At 54.4% G+C, this 12,971-nt stretch overlaps 2 protein-coding genes across 8 annotated transcripts in view; one reads left to right on the top strand and one right to left on the bottom strand.

Annotated features, from left to right (window-relative positions):
* Positions 1 to 75: 75 nt before the first annotated feature.
* On the top strand, positions 76 to 4,905 carry Prss53 (serine protease 53). Its single transcript, XM_075972406.1, has 11 exons — positions 76 to 148; positions 1,117 to 1,137; positions 1,260 to 1,422; positions 1,693 to 1,958; positions 2,049 to 2,203; positions 2,339 to 2,558; positions 3,218 to 3,368; positions 3,445 to 3,686; positions 3,769 to 3,914; positions 4,111 to 4,327; positions 4,579 to 4,905. The coding sequence occupies exons 1-11, from the start codon at positions 85 to 87 to the stop codon at positions 4,596 to 4,598; spliced, it is 1,665 nt and encodes a 554-aa protein (XP_075828521.1). The 5' UTR covers positions 76 to 84; the 3' UTR covers positions 4,599 to 4,905.
* The window catches only part of Znf646 (zinc finger protein 646), a 10,392-nt gene continuing 2,285 nt past the window's right edge, over positions 4,865 to 12,971 (bottom strand). For all 7 annotated transcript variants that reach the window (XM_075972396.1, XM_075972395.1, XM_075972397.1 and 4 more), the window contains exons 2-3: positions 6,938 to 12,286; positions 4,865 to 5,408 (exon numbers count right to left, since the gene is read on the bottom strand). In XM_075972396.1, coding sequence (XP_075828511.1) covers positions 5,302 to 5,408; positions 6,938 to 12,203 — 5,373 coding nt within the window. In that variant the 5' untranslated portion in view covers positions 12,204 to 12,286 and the 3' untranslated portion in view covers positions 4,865 to 5,301. The remainder of the gene's footprint in view (positions 5,409 to 6,937; positions 12,287 to 12,971) is intronic.

Raw genomic sequence — 12,971 nt, 5'->3', positions numbered from 1 at the left:
TTGACTGGGGGCGGAGCTGGGGTGGAGCCAGGGAGACCCAGGTGGCTCCTCGGAGAACGAGGGAATGCACTGAGTGGGAGCAGGATGCGGCAGAGGCAGAGCTGGGGACCAGGGCTGCTTATTGTGGGAGCTGTGGTCCTGCTAGAGGGTAAGTCATTCAAGTAGACTGCAATTGCTATGTAAGGGATCCTGAGGGGCTATAGTCTCCCCATGGATGTCCTTGTCTAGGTGTGTGGAGTTGTCATGTGGGGGGAGGGATGTGGGGAGAGAAGGGAGGTAACACACAGCCTGCTGTCAAATGGATGGTTTTCCTGGGCCAAGTCTGAGCACTGTGTAAGAACCTGTGCCAATACATTAACTCCTACAGTAGTTCTGTCTTGATGAGGAGACTGAAGGGCAGAAAAGCTAAGTCAGGTGCTTGAGAGCAGTCTGCGTCCGGATTGGGCAGGGAAGGATCTGAGATCACTCTGTCTGGATGCAGTTGTCTCACCTGTGTGTGTATTTCGCCCCTTCCGATCCTCTACTTGCAGAATGACCTCAGGCCTGCTCTGGCCCCGCTGGCTTGGAGCTGTCTGCGCTAATTCTACTTCAGAAGTGCAGTAGGCCTCTTTGTGTGAGCCTGGGATGGGTTTCAGGCAGGGCAGGGACCCTCCGGAAAGGTCAGCCTCCTCCGGAAAGGTAGTTTGATTCATTAGCACAGGGGTGGAGTGAGTCTCACTTGGGGCCTCCCCCACTTTGGACGTGACACAGGCCTCTAATCTAGCGTCTCAGGCTTCCACAGCTGAAGGGACAATTAGGCTAATGTCCTTCGCATGCACTGGCCACCTCCCTGACTCAGTGGTGGGGGCAGGAGTTAGGGGTTCAGAAGCCTAGAGGGTTGGCCTGCTCCCAAGAAAAATCTCAGGTCTTGCTTCTTGGGCCCAGGAGCGCTGAGCACAGCTGAGAGAGTTAATGGCTGAGTACTCTGAAAGGGCTCCAATAAAAGCTGCTTTTCAGCCGCATATAAATATTTGCATTCTGGGAGGGGCTGGTGAGGTAGCCAGCCGTAGATAAGAACCCGACTCATCCCCTCCACCAGTTAAGGCACCTCCACATCTTGTGTCTTCTTCTTCCTAGGTCTTCAAGCAGCTCAGCGTGGTAAGTGGTGGGGACATGAGACCTGGGCTGTACTGGGGGATAATGGGGAAGGGGGAATGGAGTTGTGTGGTCCCGAGGTCAGGACAGTGTCTGCAGTGATCATGACTCACCCTTCTCTACAGCCTGCGGGCAGCGCGGCCCTGGCCCTCCGGAGCCCCAGGAAGGCAACACGTTACCTCATGAATGGCCCTGGCAGGCCAGCGTCAGGCGACAGGGGGTACACATCTGCAGCGGCTCACTGGTGGCCGATACCTGGGTCCTCACAGCCGCTCACTGCTTTGAAAAGTGAGTCGTGCTTTGGTTCAGTCTCTCGATTTGAGGGTGGACTCGTCCCTGTACCTTGCAAGACTCTTTTGCCTCTAGAATAACGAAGTGTCATTTATGACCAGCTCAGCCTTCGCAATCTTTCCTGCTCTACAGAGGAGGAAATGGGAACTGGAGGGACGTGGCTGAAGTCGGGTTCTGTGTCTGCTCATCTTCCCCACCTGTGTTCTTCTCCCCACTGTCATGCTCCACTGGCACTCAGCTGCCCGGGCCTTGCCCTTCTCCTTTCAGGGTGGCCACAACAGAACTGAGCTCCTGGTCCGTGGTCCTGGGTTCTCTGAAGCAGGAGGGGCTGAGCCCAGGGGCTGAAGAGGTATCAGTTGCTGCTCTGCAGTTGCCCAAGGCCTATAACCACTACAGCCAGGGATCAGACCTGGCCCTGCTCCAGCTCAGCCACCCCACAGCCCATACAACCCTCTGCTTGCCCCGGTCCACCCATCACTTCCCCTTTGGAGCTTCTTGCTGGGCCACAGGCTGGGACCAAAACACCAGCAATGGTAAGTCCTGTCTTGACAAAGACCTAGAAGGCACTCTGCCTGGGCCCCACTGCTTCCCAGAGCTAGACTCAGCTTCATCTCCGTTGCCAGTTTCCAGGACCCTACGGAACCTGCGCCTTCGTCTCATCAGCCGCCCCACCTGCAACTGTCTCTATAATCGGTTACACCAGCGGCTGTTGGCCAGCCCAGCAAGACCTGGGATGCTGTGTGGGGGTGCCCAGCCTGGGGTACAGGGACCCTGCCAGGTCTGATGAGTACAGGGGGAAAGGGAAGGCCTAATCTTGGGCCAAGGGCCCACAGAAAAGGGTGACGGGGAACAGCCAGAAGGCATCTGGTTAGTAGTGAATTGGGGCTCAGGTGACTCCTTTGCCTGGCTCCAGGGAGATTCTGGGGGACCTGTGATGTGCCGTGAGCCTGATGGACACTGGGTCCAGGTTGGGATCATAAGCTTCACATCAAAATGTGCCGAAGAGGACACTCCGGTGCTGCTGACTGACATGGCCACTCACAGCTCGTGGCTGCAGGCCCGCGTTCACGGGGCAGCTTTCCTGGTACAGGACCCAGGAACTGTGGAGACCAGCGATGAGAACACCTGTGTAGGTAGGTAGGTCTGCGCATGGTATTAAAAGTGGAGTGTACAGGGACACTCAGGCCATATGAAGGCTTCCTGGCCAATGGGTAGAAGCCACAAGGAAACAAACTTCAGCTCAGACACTGAGTCTAGACACTGCCAACAGAGAACTAGGTTTGTAAGGCCCTTTTAGTTCCTGGGATACAAACAGCCCCACTGGGGCCAGGAAGTTTTACAGGTGTGTCTCTGAAATCTCTGGTTGGTTTCAGGGGGAAAGTTTCCAGGCAGAAATCCAGGAGAGACAGAGCAGTGACTGCAATGCAAATTGCATGCAAAGTCATTTCAGGGAAGGAAGCTAGGTTCCGATGTTCAGAATAGCAAGCTAGGGATTTTAGGGCTGGTCCAGGCTTGGGGAAATGTAGGTGGGTGGGGGAGTGGGGCAGAGACCTTCCAGGTTAAGGCTGGCACTGATTACTGTCAGACATCAGGATTAAAGGCATGCACGTTGGCTCTGAATCCCAAGTGGGCTACCTGGTTTTGGTTACAGAGCTAGGTTAATCTGTATAGTTTACCTTTGGTAATGAAGCTGAGAGTCAACTGGGAAGATCTGCTGACATACAGAAGCACTCAGCACAGGTCCTAGTGTTAAGTGACCACTTAACTGGGTGATGTAATTCACTTATTTCAGCGTGTGGCTCCTTGAGGAGTGAAGGCCCTCAGGCAGGAGCACTCTCTCAGTGGCCCTGGGATGCCAGACTGAAGCACCATGGGAAGTTGGCTTGTGGTGGAGCCCTGGTATCGGAGGTGGTGGTGCTGACTGCTGCTCACTGCTTTATCGGGTGAGCCTTATGTCACTCTCCTCTGTGCCCCTTGCCCCAGCTGTCTCTCGGTGCTGAGAACTCTGCCTCTCAACAGGCGCCAAACCCTAGAGGAATGGAGTGTAGGACTAGGGGCTGGACCAGAGGAATGGAGCCTGAAACAACTCATTCTGCATGGGGCCTACACCCACCCAGAGGGCGGCTATGATGTGGCCCTCCTGCTGCTGGCTCAGCCTGTGACGTTAGGCCCTGGCCTGAGGCCCCTTTGCTTGCCCTATGCTGACCACCACCTGCCTGACGGTGCACATGGCTGGGTTCTGGGGCTGACTCCAGGAGCAGGTACATAGTAACGGGGATGCTGGCAGTGGTCCACTGGACTTGCAGGCAACTGAGGCATCTGCTCTTGTCCTTTGTTTTCTAGCCAACAGCCACCCACAGACAGTGCCTGTGAGAGTCCTGGGGCGAATGGCCTGTAGCCAACACCACGCAGCCCCTGGGAGCACGGGCACTCCCATCCTGCCAGGGATGGTCTGCACCACTGTCGTGGGCGAGCTGCCTCAGTGTGAGGTGAGTTCCAGTTCCCAGCCCTTACCCAGCAGACCCCTGGCATTTTCTCACCTTTCTACCATGTTTGGTTACTAGCCCTGCTTCTCACCTGAAACTAAGTCCTCCTGCCAGCTGGCCCCCAAACAGCCCAGGCTACAGCTCTAAGCCCCTTCCACCCGCTACAGAAAGTCACCAAGTGTAACCTGCTCCCTAACAGGGCCTATCTGGGGCACCACTCGTCCACGAGGTCAGGGGCACGTGGTTCCTGGCTGGACTGCACAGCTTTGGAGACACCTGCCAAGGCCCTGCAAGGCCTGCGGTCTTTGCGGCACTCTCTGCCTATGAGGACTGGGTCAGCAGTCTAGACTGGCAGGTCTACTTCGCTGAGGAGCCAGAGCCCGAGGCTGAGCCTGGAAGCTGCCTGGTCAACTCAAGTACGTGTCCCTCTTCGTTCTTCCTCCTTAGCCTGGGCTCCCCTCTAAGGCGGACACTCAGGCTCTAGCTGCCTGGGGTGTGGAGTAAGCAACAGACAGATCCATGTGGACGTAGGCAGTAGGGGTCTCAGCTTCTTGGTCTTCAGGTCTCCCATACGCCACAGGGGCCAAGATGGATCCTGTTTCTTCCAACACAAGTTAATAAAGCTCTAGGGATGGGGCCAAGTTAATTTCCTTCCTCTCCTTGACAGGCCGACCCGCCGGTTGTTGATGGTGACTCTCTAGTTCACTCACAAGACGCCAGAAAAGCCAGGCAACTCCCACCAACACCCAGTTCTCCACTCCAGCCCATCCCCTCCCTATTGGTGGTTCCCTGACCTGAGGCAAGCCAACAACTGTCTGACTGGGAATGAGCCAGCCCAGAGGATGCTTTCTGTGTGTGACCATGACCCACCCCCAAGCTCTGCAATCCAACAGGGGTGTCTCCAGGACTCCTTAAATAACCCGTCATACACAACCACACAACCACACCAGCAGCTGTTGTGGAAAAAAAAAAACAGTTTTTTTTGGGGGGGTGGGGAGCAATTTTCCTTTTTTAAAACTTAAATAAATTGTTACAAAATAGATTTTAGAAAATAAGTTACAAACTATAGTAAAAGGCTCCCCTTCCACAGGCAACTTCCCACCTGTGTACGCTCTGAATATGCCTCTCCTGGGTTAGAATCTGGCTAGCACAGCATTCTGGCAGAGCCTGGCCGTGGAAGAACATGGTGACAAAGGCTTGGGAAGGAGGTCCTTCATGGACACAGACATGAAGACTACCTTATCCCCTTCTTGAGAGAGAAACCAGATCAGGCTCCTCTTCAGGGAAGAGGAGATGGGGAGACCCAAGCAATCCTGAGCGAATGTGGAGATGAAGACTCTCTGTGCCTGCATCCCCAGCTTCAGTGAACTCTTCTTTGGAGACTTGAAGTTCAGAGAGAGAAGTTGAGGTCTGCAGGCCACGGGGGTGAGGGGTTCAGGAGTGAGGCTGTAGATGAGTCCCCATCCCCTCTGCTTGATGCTGGTACCATGGAAGCTCCTAGGAAGAGAAGAAGAGGTCACTGAGGGAGGCCTAAGCCACCTCTCAGACCTACGGGTCAGGTCAGTTCCTGACATGGCCCTGAGAAACAGACAAGTGCAAGAGGCCAGGATAAATAGCTCAGGGTCAGAGAGTTCGCCTATTGTGTATAAGGCTTTTTAGGTACCATGCCTAGCATCTCCCCCTCACCCAGGAACTTATAACTTATAAAAATAATTGTAATTATTTTTACAGCCTTGGTTACTAGGCTCCTTGCTCATTTGAGAAGGCTTTGGTCCTGAGAACCACTTCTTCAGTTCTCAGGACCCATCACTATTTTGTCCTTCTCAGCCAAGCTCTGGTCAAGGGCATACATTTCAGGGACACCTACCCTTGGTGGCTATAGATGGAATGGATTTTCCTCTGCTGAGGGGAATATGAGCATAAGGCTTGCTGAGTACACAGACTGCCCCGGCCTCCACAGCTTTGCCCTTCAGTGGGCTGGGTGGAGGCCAGTTCCCCCACCCCCGAGAGATTCACTGTGATAGAGGGAAGAGCTAGACTAATGACTGCCACTGCTCAGATGGGCCTGTCTTCAAAGAAACAATTATCCATGAGTCAGCCCTTAGTTAAAGGGCTGTGTTGGGGAAGGTGCCGGTGGAGAGGGCGGTCTGGTTGGTTCTTACAAGATCTGTATCAGAAGGAGAGGGAAAAATTAACTAAAAGGAAGATCAAAAGGGCTCAGTACACCACTCACAGAGTCCTCAATTCCAAGGGAGCTGGAAGGCAGAGACAAGCCATAGGGAAAGAGGGACAGTGAGTGAGTAGTGACCAGTAAGCCAGCAAACTGGCCCAGTCAGCAGGAAAGCAGCCAGTTAGCGTTACCAACTGAACAGGCAGACCCACCTTGGCTTTAATCCTGCAGGCTATTCCTATCTACCTGCAAGACAACCCAGGAATCAGCAACCCCCACCCCCACCCCCCTTTTTCATTCTCTGGCTTCTTGCCCATTCTTGGAAAGATCAGAACCTAAACACAGCCCATTTCACCCTTCCCTCTGGGAATCATTGCTGGCTAAATCAGGGTTCCTAGATGTGGCAGTTCCCAGACACCCTGGCCTACTGAAAGAAAAGTCACTCTTTGGCTATACAACACTCCACGCTCCTGCCCCACCCACCCCACCTACGCCAGTGTCCATCTTTCTGACCTACAATTCCTACTTCAGTTTGTCAGTCCATGTCCAGGCTCCTGCCCCACCCACCCCACCTACGCCAGTGTCCATCTTTCTGACCCACGATTCCTACTTCAGTTTGTCAGACCATGTCCACGCTCCTGCCCCACCCACTCCACCTACCCCAGTGTCCATCTTTCTGACCCACGATTCCTACTTCAGTTTGTCAGTCCATGTACAGGCTTCCGCTGCTTCTCACAATCCACTCGATTCTGTCCTTACTTCCCTTACCTACTCAGGACCATGGCTTCTCTCCACCATGTGCCCACCTCCTTCTGGGTCCCCTCAACCCTCTATCCAACCCATTCACCCCACATACCTGAGCTAGACATTGTCCACTCCTCCTGGTGCTGCTGCTGGTGCTGCAGGAAGCTATTTCGGTGGCGAAAATGGCGGGGACAGTGAGAACAGGTGAACGGTCCCTCCTGAGGGGCATGGACCCGCCCATGGCCCCGCAGCCGGGCGGCTGTTCGAAAAGCCTTGCCACAGATGTTGCAGCTGTAGCGCTTGGGGTCTGTGTGGGTCCTGCTGTGGTTCTTGAGAGACAGCAGGTTGGGCAGGAGTTTGGGACACAGGGAGCAGGGGTAGAGTCCAGTGGTATGGGCCTTCTGGTGATTCAGCAGGCTACCAGCATGGCGGTAGGAGCGCCCACACTGGGCACAGCAAAAGGGACGCTCCTTGTCTTCAGCTGCTGTGAGATTTGTTCCTTGTCCTCCATTAGCTGGCTCCCCATTCTCTTCTGGGTCTCTGTGAGGTTCGGATGGAGCCTCCTGAGCGTTCCCTGGACCAGGGGGATCCACCGCTGCCATCCAAGCTTGTGGCTCTCTGGTCTCCTCTGTCTGACCTGGTACCTGGCTATCGTCAACAGCATGAGTCTGCATGTGTGTGGCCAGCTCACTGTGGGACGCAAACACTTTGCTGCAGTTACGACAAGCAAAGGTCTGGGCGGCAATGTGGTTGTGGATCTTAGTGGTCACAGGACTCAGTATCTCTGGGGAACAGAGCAAACAACTGTGACAGACTTTCTTGTCAACGCTGGGGTTCAAGAGGCCATCAGGTTGATAGGTCTTTCCACACTGGCTGCAAGAGGGGTGGCTCTCTGATTGGAGCCGAGAGCTGCTGTCTCCACCATCCTGGCTATCCATATAACTTACGGTAGAATCACTGGACTGGCTCTCAGAGAGGTGACAAGAATTCTTGGAGCCAGTATCTTCCAACTTGCCTTCTGGCTTGGCTAACTGATCCTGAGGAACCCAGGCACCATTGTGAGTCATTTGTCCCCTTTCTCCTTGATACCCATCTACCTTCCCCACTTCCCAAGTTAAAGACTCTGTGACTTCTGACTGTGCTGGCCTGCTGGGACTCTGACTATGCTCCTCAGGCCTCTTGGTTCCAAGCTCCAGCTGTGGTACTGACTGAGTACCTTCTGGTCTGCCCTCCACTCCCCAGCCATCAGCAAGGTTCTCCTTACTGCCTTCACCATCATGTGGGTCTCCCTGGCCACTGGTCAGCTCTAGTTTGGTCTCCTCGTGCTCCTGCAGATGCCGCTCCAGAGATCGCTGGCCAGGAAAGCCACAGCCACAAAGGGTACAACGTACAGTTGCTCCCCTCCGGGGTGTCCGCCGCCTCCGGCTATCAGAATGCAGCCTCTGATGGTCTTTCAGGGCTGTGCGGTTGGAATAGGTCTTAAAGCAGAAGGAGCAGCTGTACTGGCCTATCTCCTGGGTGCACTGATGGTTCAGGAGGCTGCCAGCATGGCGGTAGTTCCGGCCACACTGCCCACACCTGAAAGACCGATCCTCACGAGTCAGCTTCTGGGTGCCCCTTCCCCTCCTTCGCTCAGTATGAACCCGCTGGTGGTTGGCCAGCTGCTTCCGCAGGCGAAAGGCTTTCCCGCAGTCACTGCAGCGGAAACGCCGAGGGTCTGCATGGATGCGCCGGTGGTTCTTAAGGGACATGAGGTTTGAAAAGCCCTTGGAGCAGGCCTGACAGCCAAAGTGGCCAGTCTGATGGCTCTGCCGGTGATTGATGAGGCTGCCAGCATGCTTGTAGGTTCGGCCACACACTTCACAGCTAAAGGGCCGCTCAGAGCTAACTTCAGTTTGACAGCCTTTCTCTGCCGTCTCCAGCCTCTGCTCTAGCTCCTCTTCCTTTACCGTGGTCTCTTCCCACACTTCTTCTTTCACTCCCGCCAGCTCCTCCAAGGGCTCCACTTTAAGTTCTTCCTGGAGCTGCCCTACGACTGCCTGTTCCTGCCCTGTTTCTGCCACATTCTGGGGTTCGTTGCTGCCTCCTGCCTCTGCCACATTCTGGGGTTCGTTGCTGCCCCCTGCCTCTGCGATAGGCCCCACTTGGGGCTCGGAACCTTTGCAGCGAGGGTGGTTGCGCAGATGATTCCGGTAGGCAGCCAGGTTGGGGTAGCAGCGGGAACAGACAGGGCAGATGAAGTTGCCTGTCTGGTGGATCTTACGGTGGTTCACCAGGCTGCCTCCATGGCGATAGGTCTTGCCACACTGGTTACATTGGAAAGGGCGAGGATGGGACTTGGGGAAGCTTTCACCAGCCTGCATGCAAAGGCTGTCTGCAACTGTGCCTCCTGCTCCCTCCTCAGACTGTGTGTCCCCACCCTCTTCTGAAACAGAGGTCACTGTGCCCTCAAAGACATCATCTGCAGCCATTTCTACCGCATCACCCGATCCTTCCAAGTGGCTAGGAATGTTCTCGGTCATATTGCTGGAACTCTGACTTTGATGGTGACGCTCCAGGCTCCCCAGGTCATCATAGGTCTGACCACAGCAGCCACAAATGTGCCCATAACCTGCTCCATCTAGAGCCTCCACTTCCCGCTGAAGCTGATTCAGCAGCTCTGCTTCTGAGAGCTGCAGAGGAGGACTGTCGGTAGAGGCTGCTTCCGCTGTGCCTTCCTCATCCTCTTCTGAGCCCTCAGGTATGCCAGAAGCGCCATGAACCTGGCTCAGGTGGCGCATGTAGCCAGTTCTCCCAGGAAAGATCATTCCACACAGACAGCAGAGGAAGGGCTGTGCTGAGGCGACCTCCCCTGGTCTGTGGTTCTGGAAGTGACTACGCAGGGCAGGCAGAGAATCAAACTCCTTTGGACAGAGAGAGCATTGGTAGATGCCTGGAGGGTGGCAGGACTTATGGCTCAGCAGGTCGGCAGCTTGGGGGAAAGAATCCCCACAATCAGAACACGTGTGAGTGACTTCTGCCTTCCAGACAGTGTCGCTGTCAGCAGGGGGAGAGGAGTCGGACTGGCAAATGCCCCGTTTCTGGTCACTATCCACCCCAGGGAGGCTGTCACAAAAGCCAGCTTCACTGCTTTCCTCATTACCTGGGATGTCCACGTGGCCAAGGAAACAGGCTTCTTTCTTTTCTAGTCCTTCCTCGGTGCCAGTGTCCTCTTTACCACCTGGGAAACAGGATTCATCCCTTTCAAGCCCATATTCGCTGTCTTGGGATCCTGCCTGCAAGCAGTCCCCACCCCTCTTCAGGTGGCCCTCAGTCCCACAAGGACTTTCTCCCAGAGGGTCTTGGGAAGATTCCAGGCCCTCATCATTTTTCAACTTCTGGGTCCAGGTGCCCGCAGGTGGGCGTTTGGACTCCTCCTCACCAGTACTATCCTGTTTCTGACGCCTCCTATTCCACTGCCGACTATGACGTCGTAAGTGGCTCTTCATGGCAGCCATAGTATGGAAATGCTTGGCACAGGTCCCACAGCTGAAGTCTCCTGTCTGATGGGTCTGCCTGTGGTTGATAAGGCTCCCCGAGTGGCGATAGCTCTTTCCACAGTCTCGACAAGCAAATGTTCTAGGTGGTGACCTGGTCTTGTCTGTCCTGCTCTTTTCTCCTTCCCCTGCCCTGTGTGTCCTTCCATGATGCTCCAGACTCTTGAGATCTTCAAAGAACATCCCACAAATGTTACATATTTGTGGCGTTGTCTTATCTGCCGTTGGGGGAATACTGGTGGCTTCTTCTTGTCTGTATACCCGCCCCTGATCTGTGGGGAATGCTGCTTCTGTTCCCATTGGGTCAAGTTGTTCCCTCTTGACAGGGCTAGGGGAACCTTCAGTCCCTGGGTCTGTACTTCGGCGCGTGGCCTTGCAATGGACGCGCACGTGGTTACGCAGAGCCATAAGGTTGGGATATTTCCGAGGACAGAGTGAGCACTGGTATTCTCCTGTCCGATGGCTGTGGCGGTGGTTCACCAGGCTCCCCCTGTGGCGATAAGCCCGACCACACTCATTGCACTTATAGGGACGATGGTCCAGGTTGGTTGTGAGGACCTCTTCCTCTTTTTGGGTAGTCTCAGCCGACATAAGGGCAGTTGAGGACACTGATGACTGGCCATCTTCTCCAGCTCCTTGCCGGGGTCTATGATGAGCACGAACATGGTTTTTCAGAGCAGCTGCATTGAATAGCTGCTTGGAACAAACTGAGCAGGGGTAAATACCTGTTTGGTGACTCTTTCGATGGTTGATGAGACTACCTGCATGGCGGTAAGTCCGGCCACAGTCCCTACAACAGAAAGGTCGATACTCCTCTTGGCTACCATCCTCTAGCTCCCCAGAGCCATTCAGCATCTGTGTTTTAGGTAGCTGATTCCAGCTCCTCTCATCTGCGTGTCCATTCGTAGTAGGCATCTCTCTCTCTTCCCACGGCAGATCCAGCTTCTCCCCCTCATGGGACTGCTGATGTTCCAGCAGATCCCGAGGGAGACGGAAGGCACGGGGGCAGTGGGGGCAGTGGTACGGCCGATACTGAGCGTGGAGTCGTGAGTGGTTCTTCAGAGCCATAAGGTTAGAAAACTCCTTAAAACAGATGGCACAAGGGTAGACGCCCAGAGTGTGGCTCTGGCGGTGATTGGTGAGGCTCCCAGCATGCTTGTAGGTCTTTCCACACTGATTGCACTTGTATCTTCGCTCCTCCTCAGCAGGAAGGGGCTCAGTGGACTCCTGGCTCCCTGTGAAGTTCACTACCGATTCTGCCAAATATTGTTCCAGATTGCTGAGGAGGCTGCTGGCTGGAGTGGGGAGCGGTGGCGCTCCATCAGAAGTGGTGGTGGGTACCCAGTCCTCTGCACTTCCTCTAGGATCTGGCTGCATCTCTAAGCTTTCTCTTTGTTTGGTGGGTGGATCTTCCCAGGTCCCCGGAGCTGTCCTGGGATCCATTCCAGCGTCACATTCATGTGCCTCTCGTACATGCTTCGTCTGATTTCCCCAGGCTTCCCTAGAACCCAGCCTCTGACCCCAGGCTTCAGCAGCCATTGTTTCACTCTGACGGTGTGAAGTCGTTTCCTTGGCATGTAGGGGCCTGTGCCTTTGGAGGCCCTCGGGAGCATGAGTCCTCATGTGGCTCTGGAGGCTCAAGGGGTTAGTGAAGTCTTTGCCACAGGTGGTACAGGGGAAAAGCCCAGACTCGTGGTTCCGCTGGGAGAGGACACTGTCAGCTTCCTCACTGTGCTGGTTGGTGGATGGATGGAGCAGTTCTCGATGCCGTGATAGTTCCGGGAGGCTGGGAAAGTGGCGCTGACAGTCAGAGCAACTGATTGAGAGGGGCATGTCCTCCATGGGGCAACGTGGTAGAAAACCTGGAGGCTCAGGAGGAACAGACAGGTGGCAGCCGCATCTTTCCCTGCAGAAGGGGTCAAGGCCTAGAAAGGGGGGGCAGGCAGAATGAAGGATTGAGTCAGTATTGCTTCTTGGCTATATGAGCACCACATTCACTAGAGTCACAGAGAGGCTTCCCAACCAACCATGCCATGGCCCTGCTTTCTATGGCTGTAGAGGAACCGCCATTTACAGCTTTACTATGTACAAATGTCTAGGAAAGTTCCCCGAGGCGTAAGGCATCTCCTTATCCCAGAGATAAGGAAATGAGTCTCGAGACCTAACTGATTTTGTATTTTAGACAGTATATAATATACATATATATTTCTTCCTACTCCTAAGGCTCTGCTCTCTATAATTCTGGAAAAACTAATAACTATCTATGAATTTTAACAGCAAACCAGAACTGTTTCTGGCTTTGATGCTGGTTTGTTTTGAGATAAGGTCCTAGCTCATTCTGGAGCTTAAGTTCCTTGGGAGCTCCCTATGCAGCCCAAGATAGCTTCACACTCATGGATTTTCCTATGATCCCCCTGAGAGCTCAAGTAAAGGTGAGAAGCACAGCTGGCCAGACCTTGCAACAAGACGAGCACAACCCTTTCTTCACCCCTCAGCAAACTGAAGGGTCTCAAAGCACTGAGGAAGCAGCTGCTTTCTTCAGCGGCCACCTAGGGCTTCACACAAGTTAGAGGTCCTGCCTGTTTCTTCAACATCACACTGTTAGGCGTT

The sequence above is a fragment of the Microtus pennsylvanicus genome, chromosome 5 (genome assembly GCF_037038515.1).
Source record: "Microtus pennsylvanicus isolate mMicPen1 chromosome 5, mMicPen1.hap1, whole genome shotgun sequence".
NCBI classification, from domain to species: domain Eukaryota; kingdom Metazoa; phylum Chordata; class Mammalia; order Rodentia; family Cricetidae; genus Microtus; species Microtus pennsylvanicus.
The sequence above is the reverse complement of the archived record's forward strand: the minus strand, read 5'-3'. Positions and strand labels throughout refer to the sequence as shown.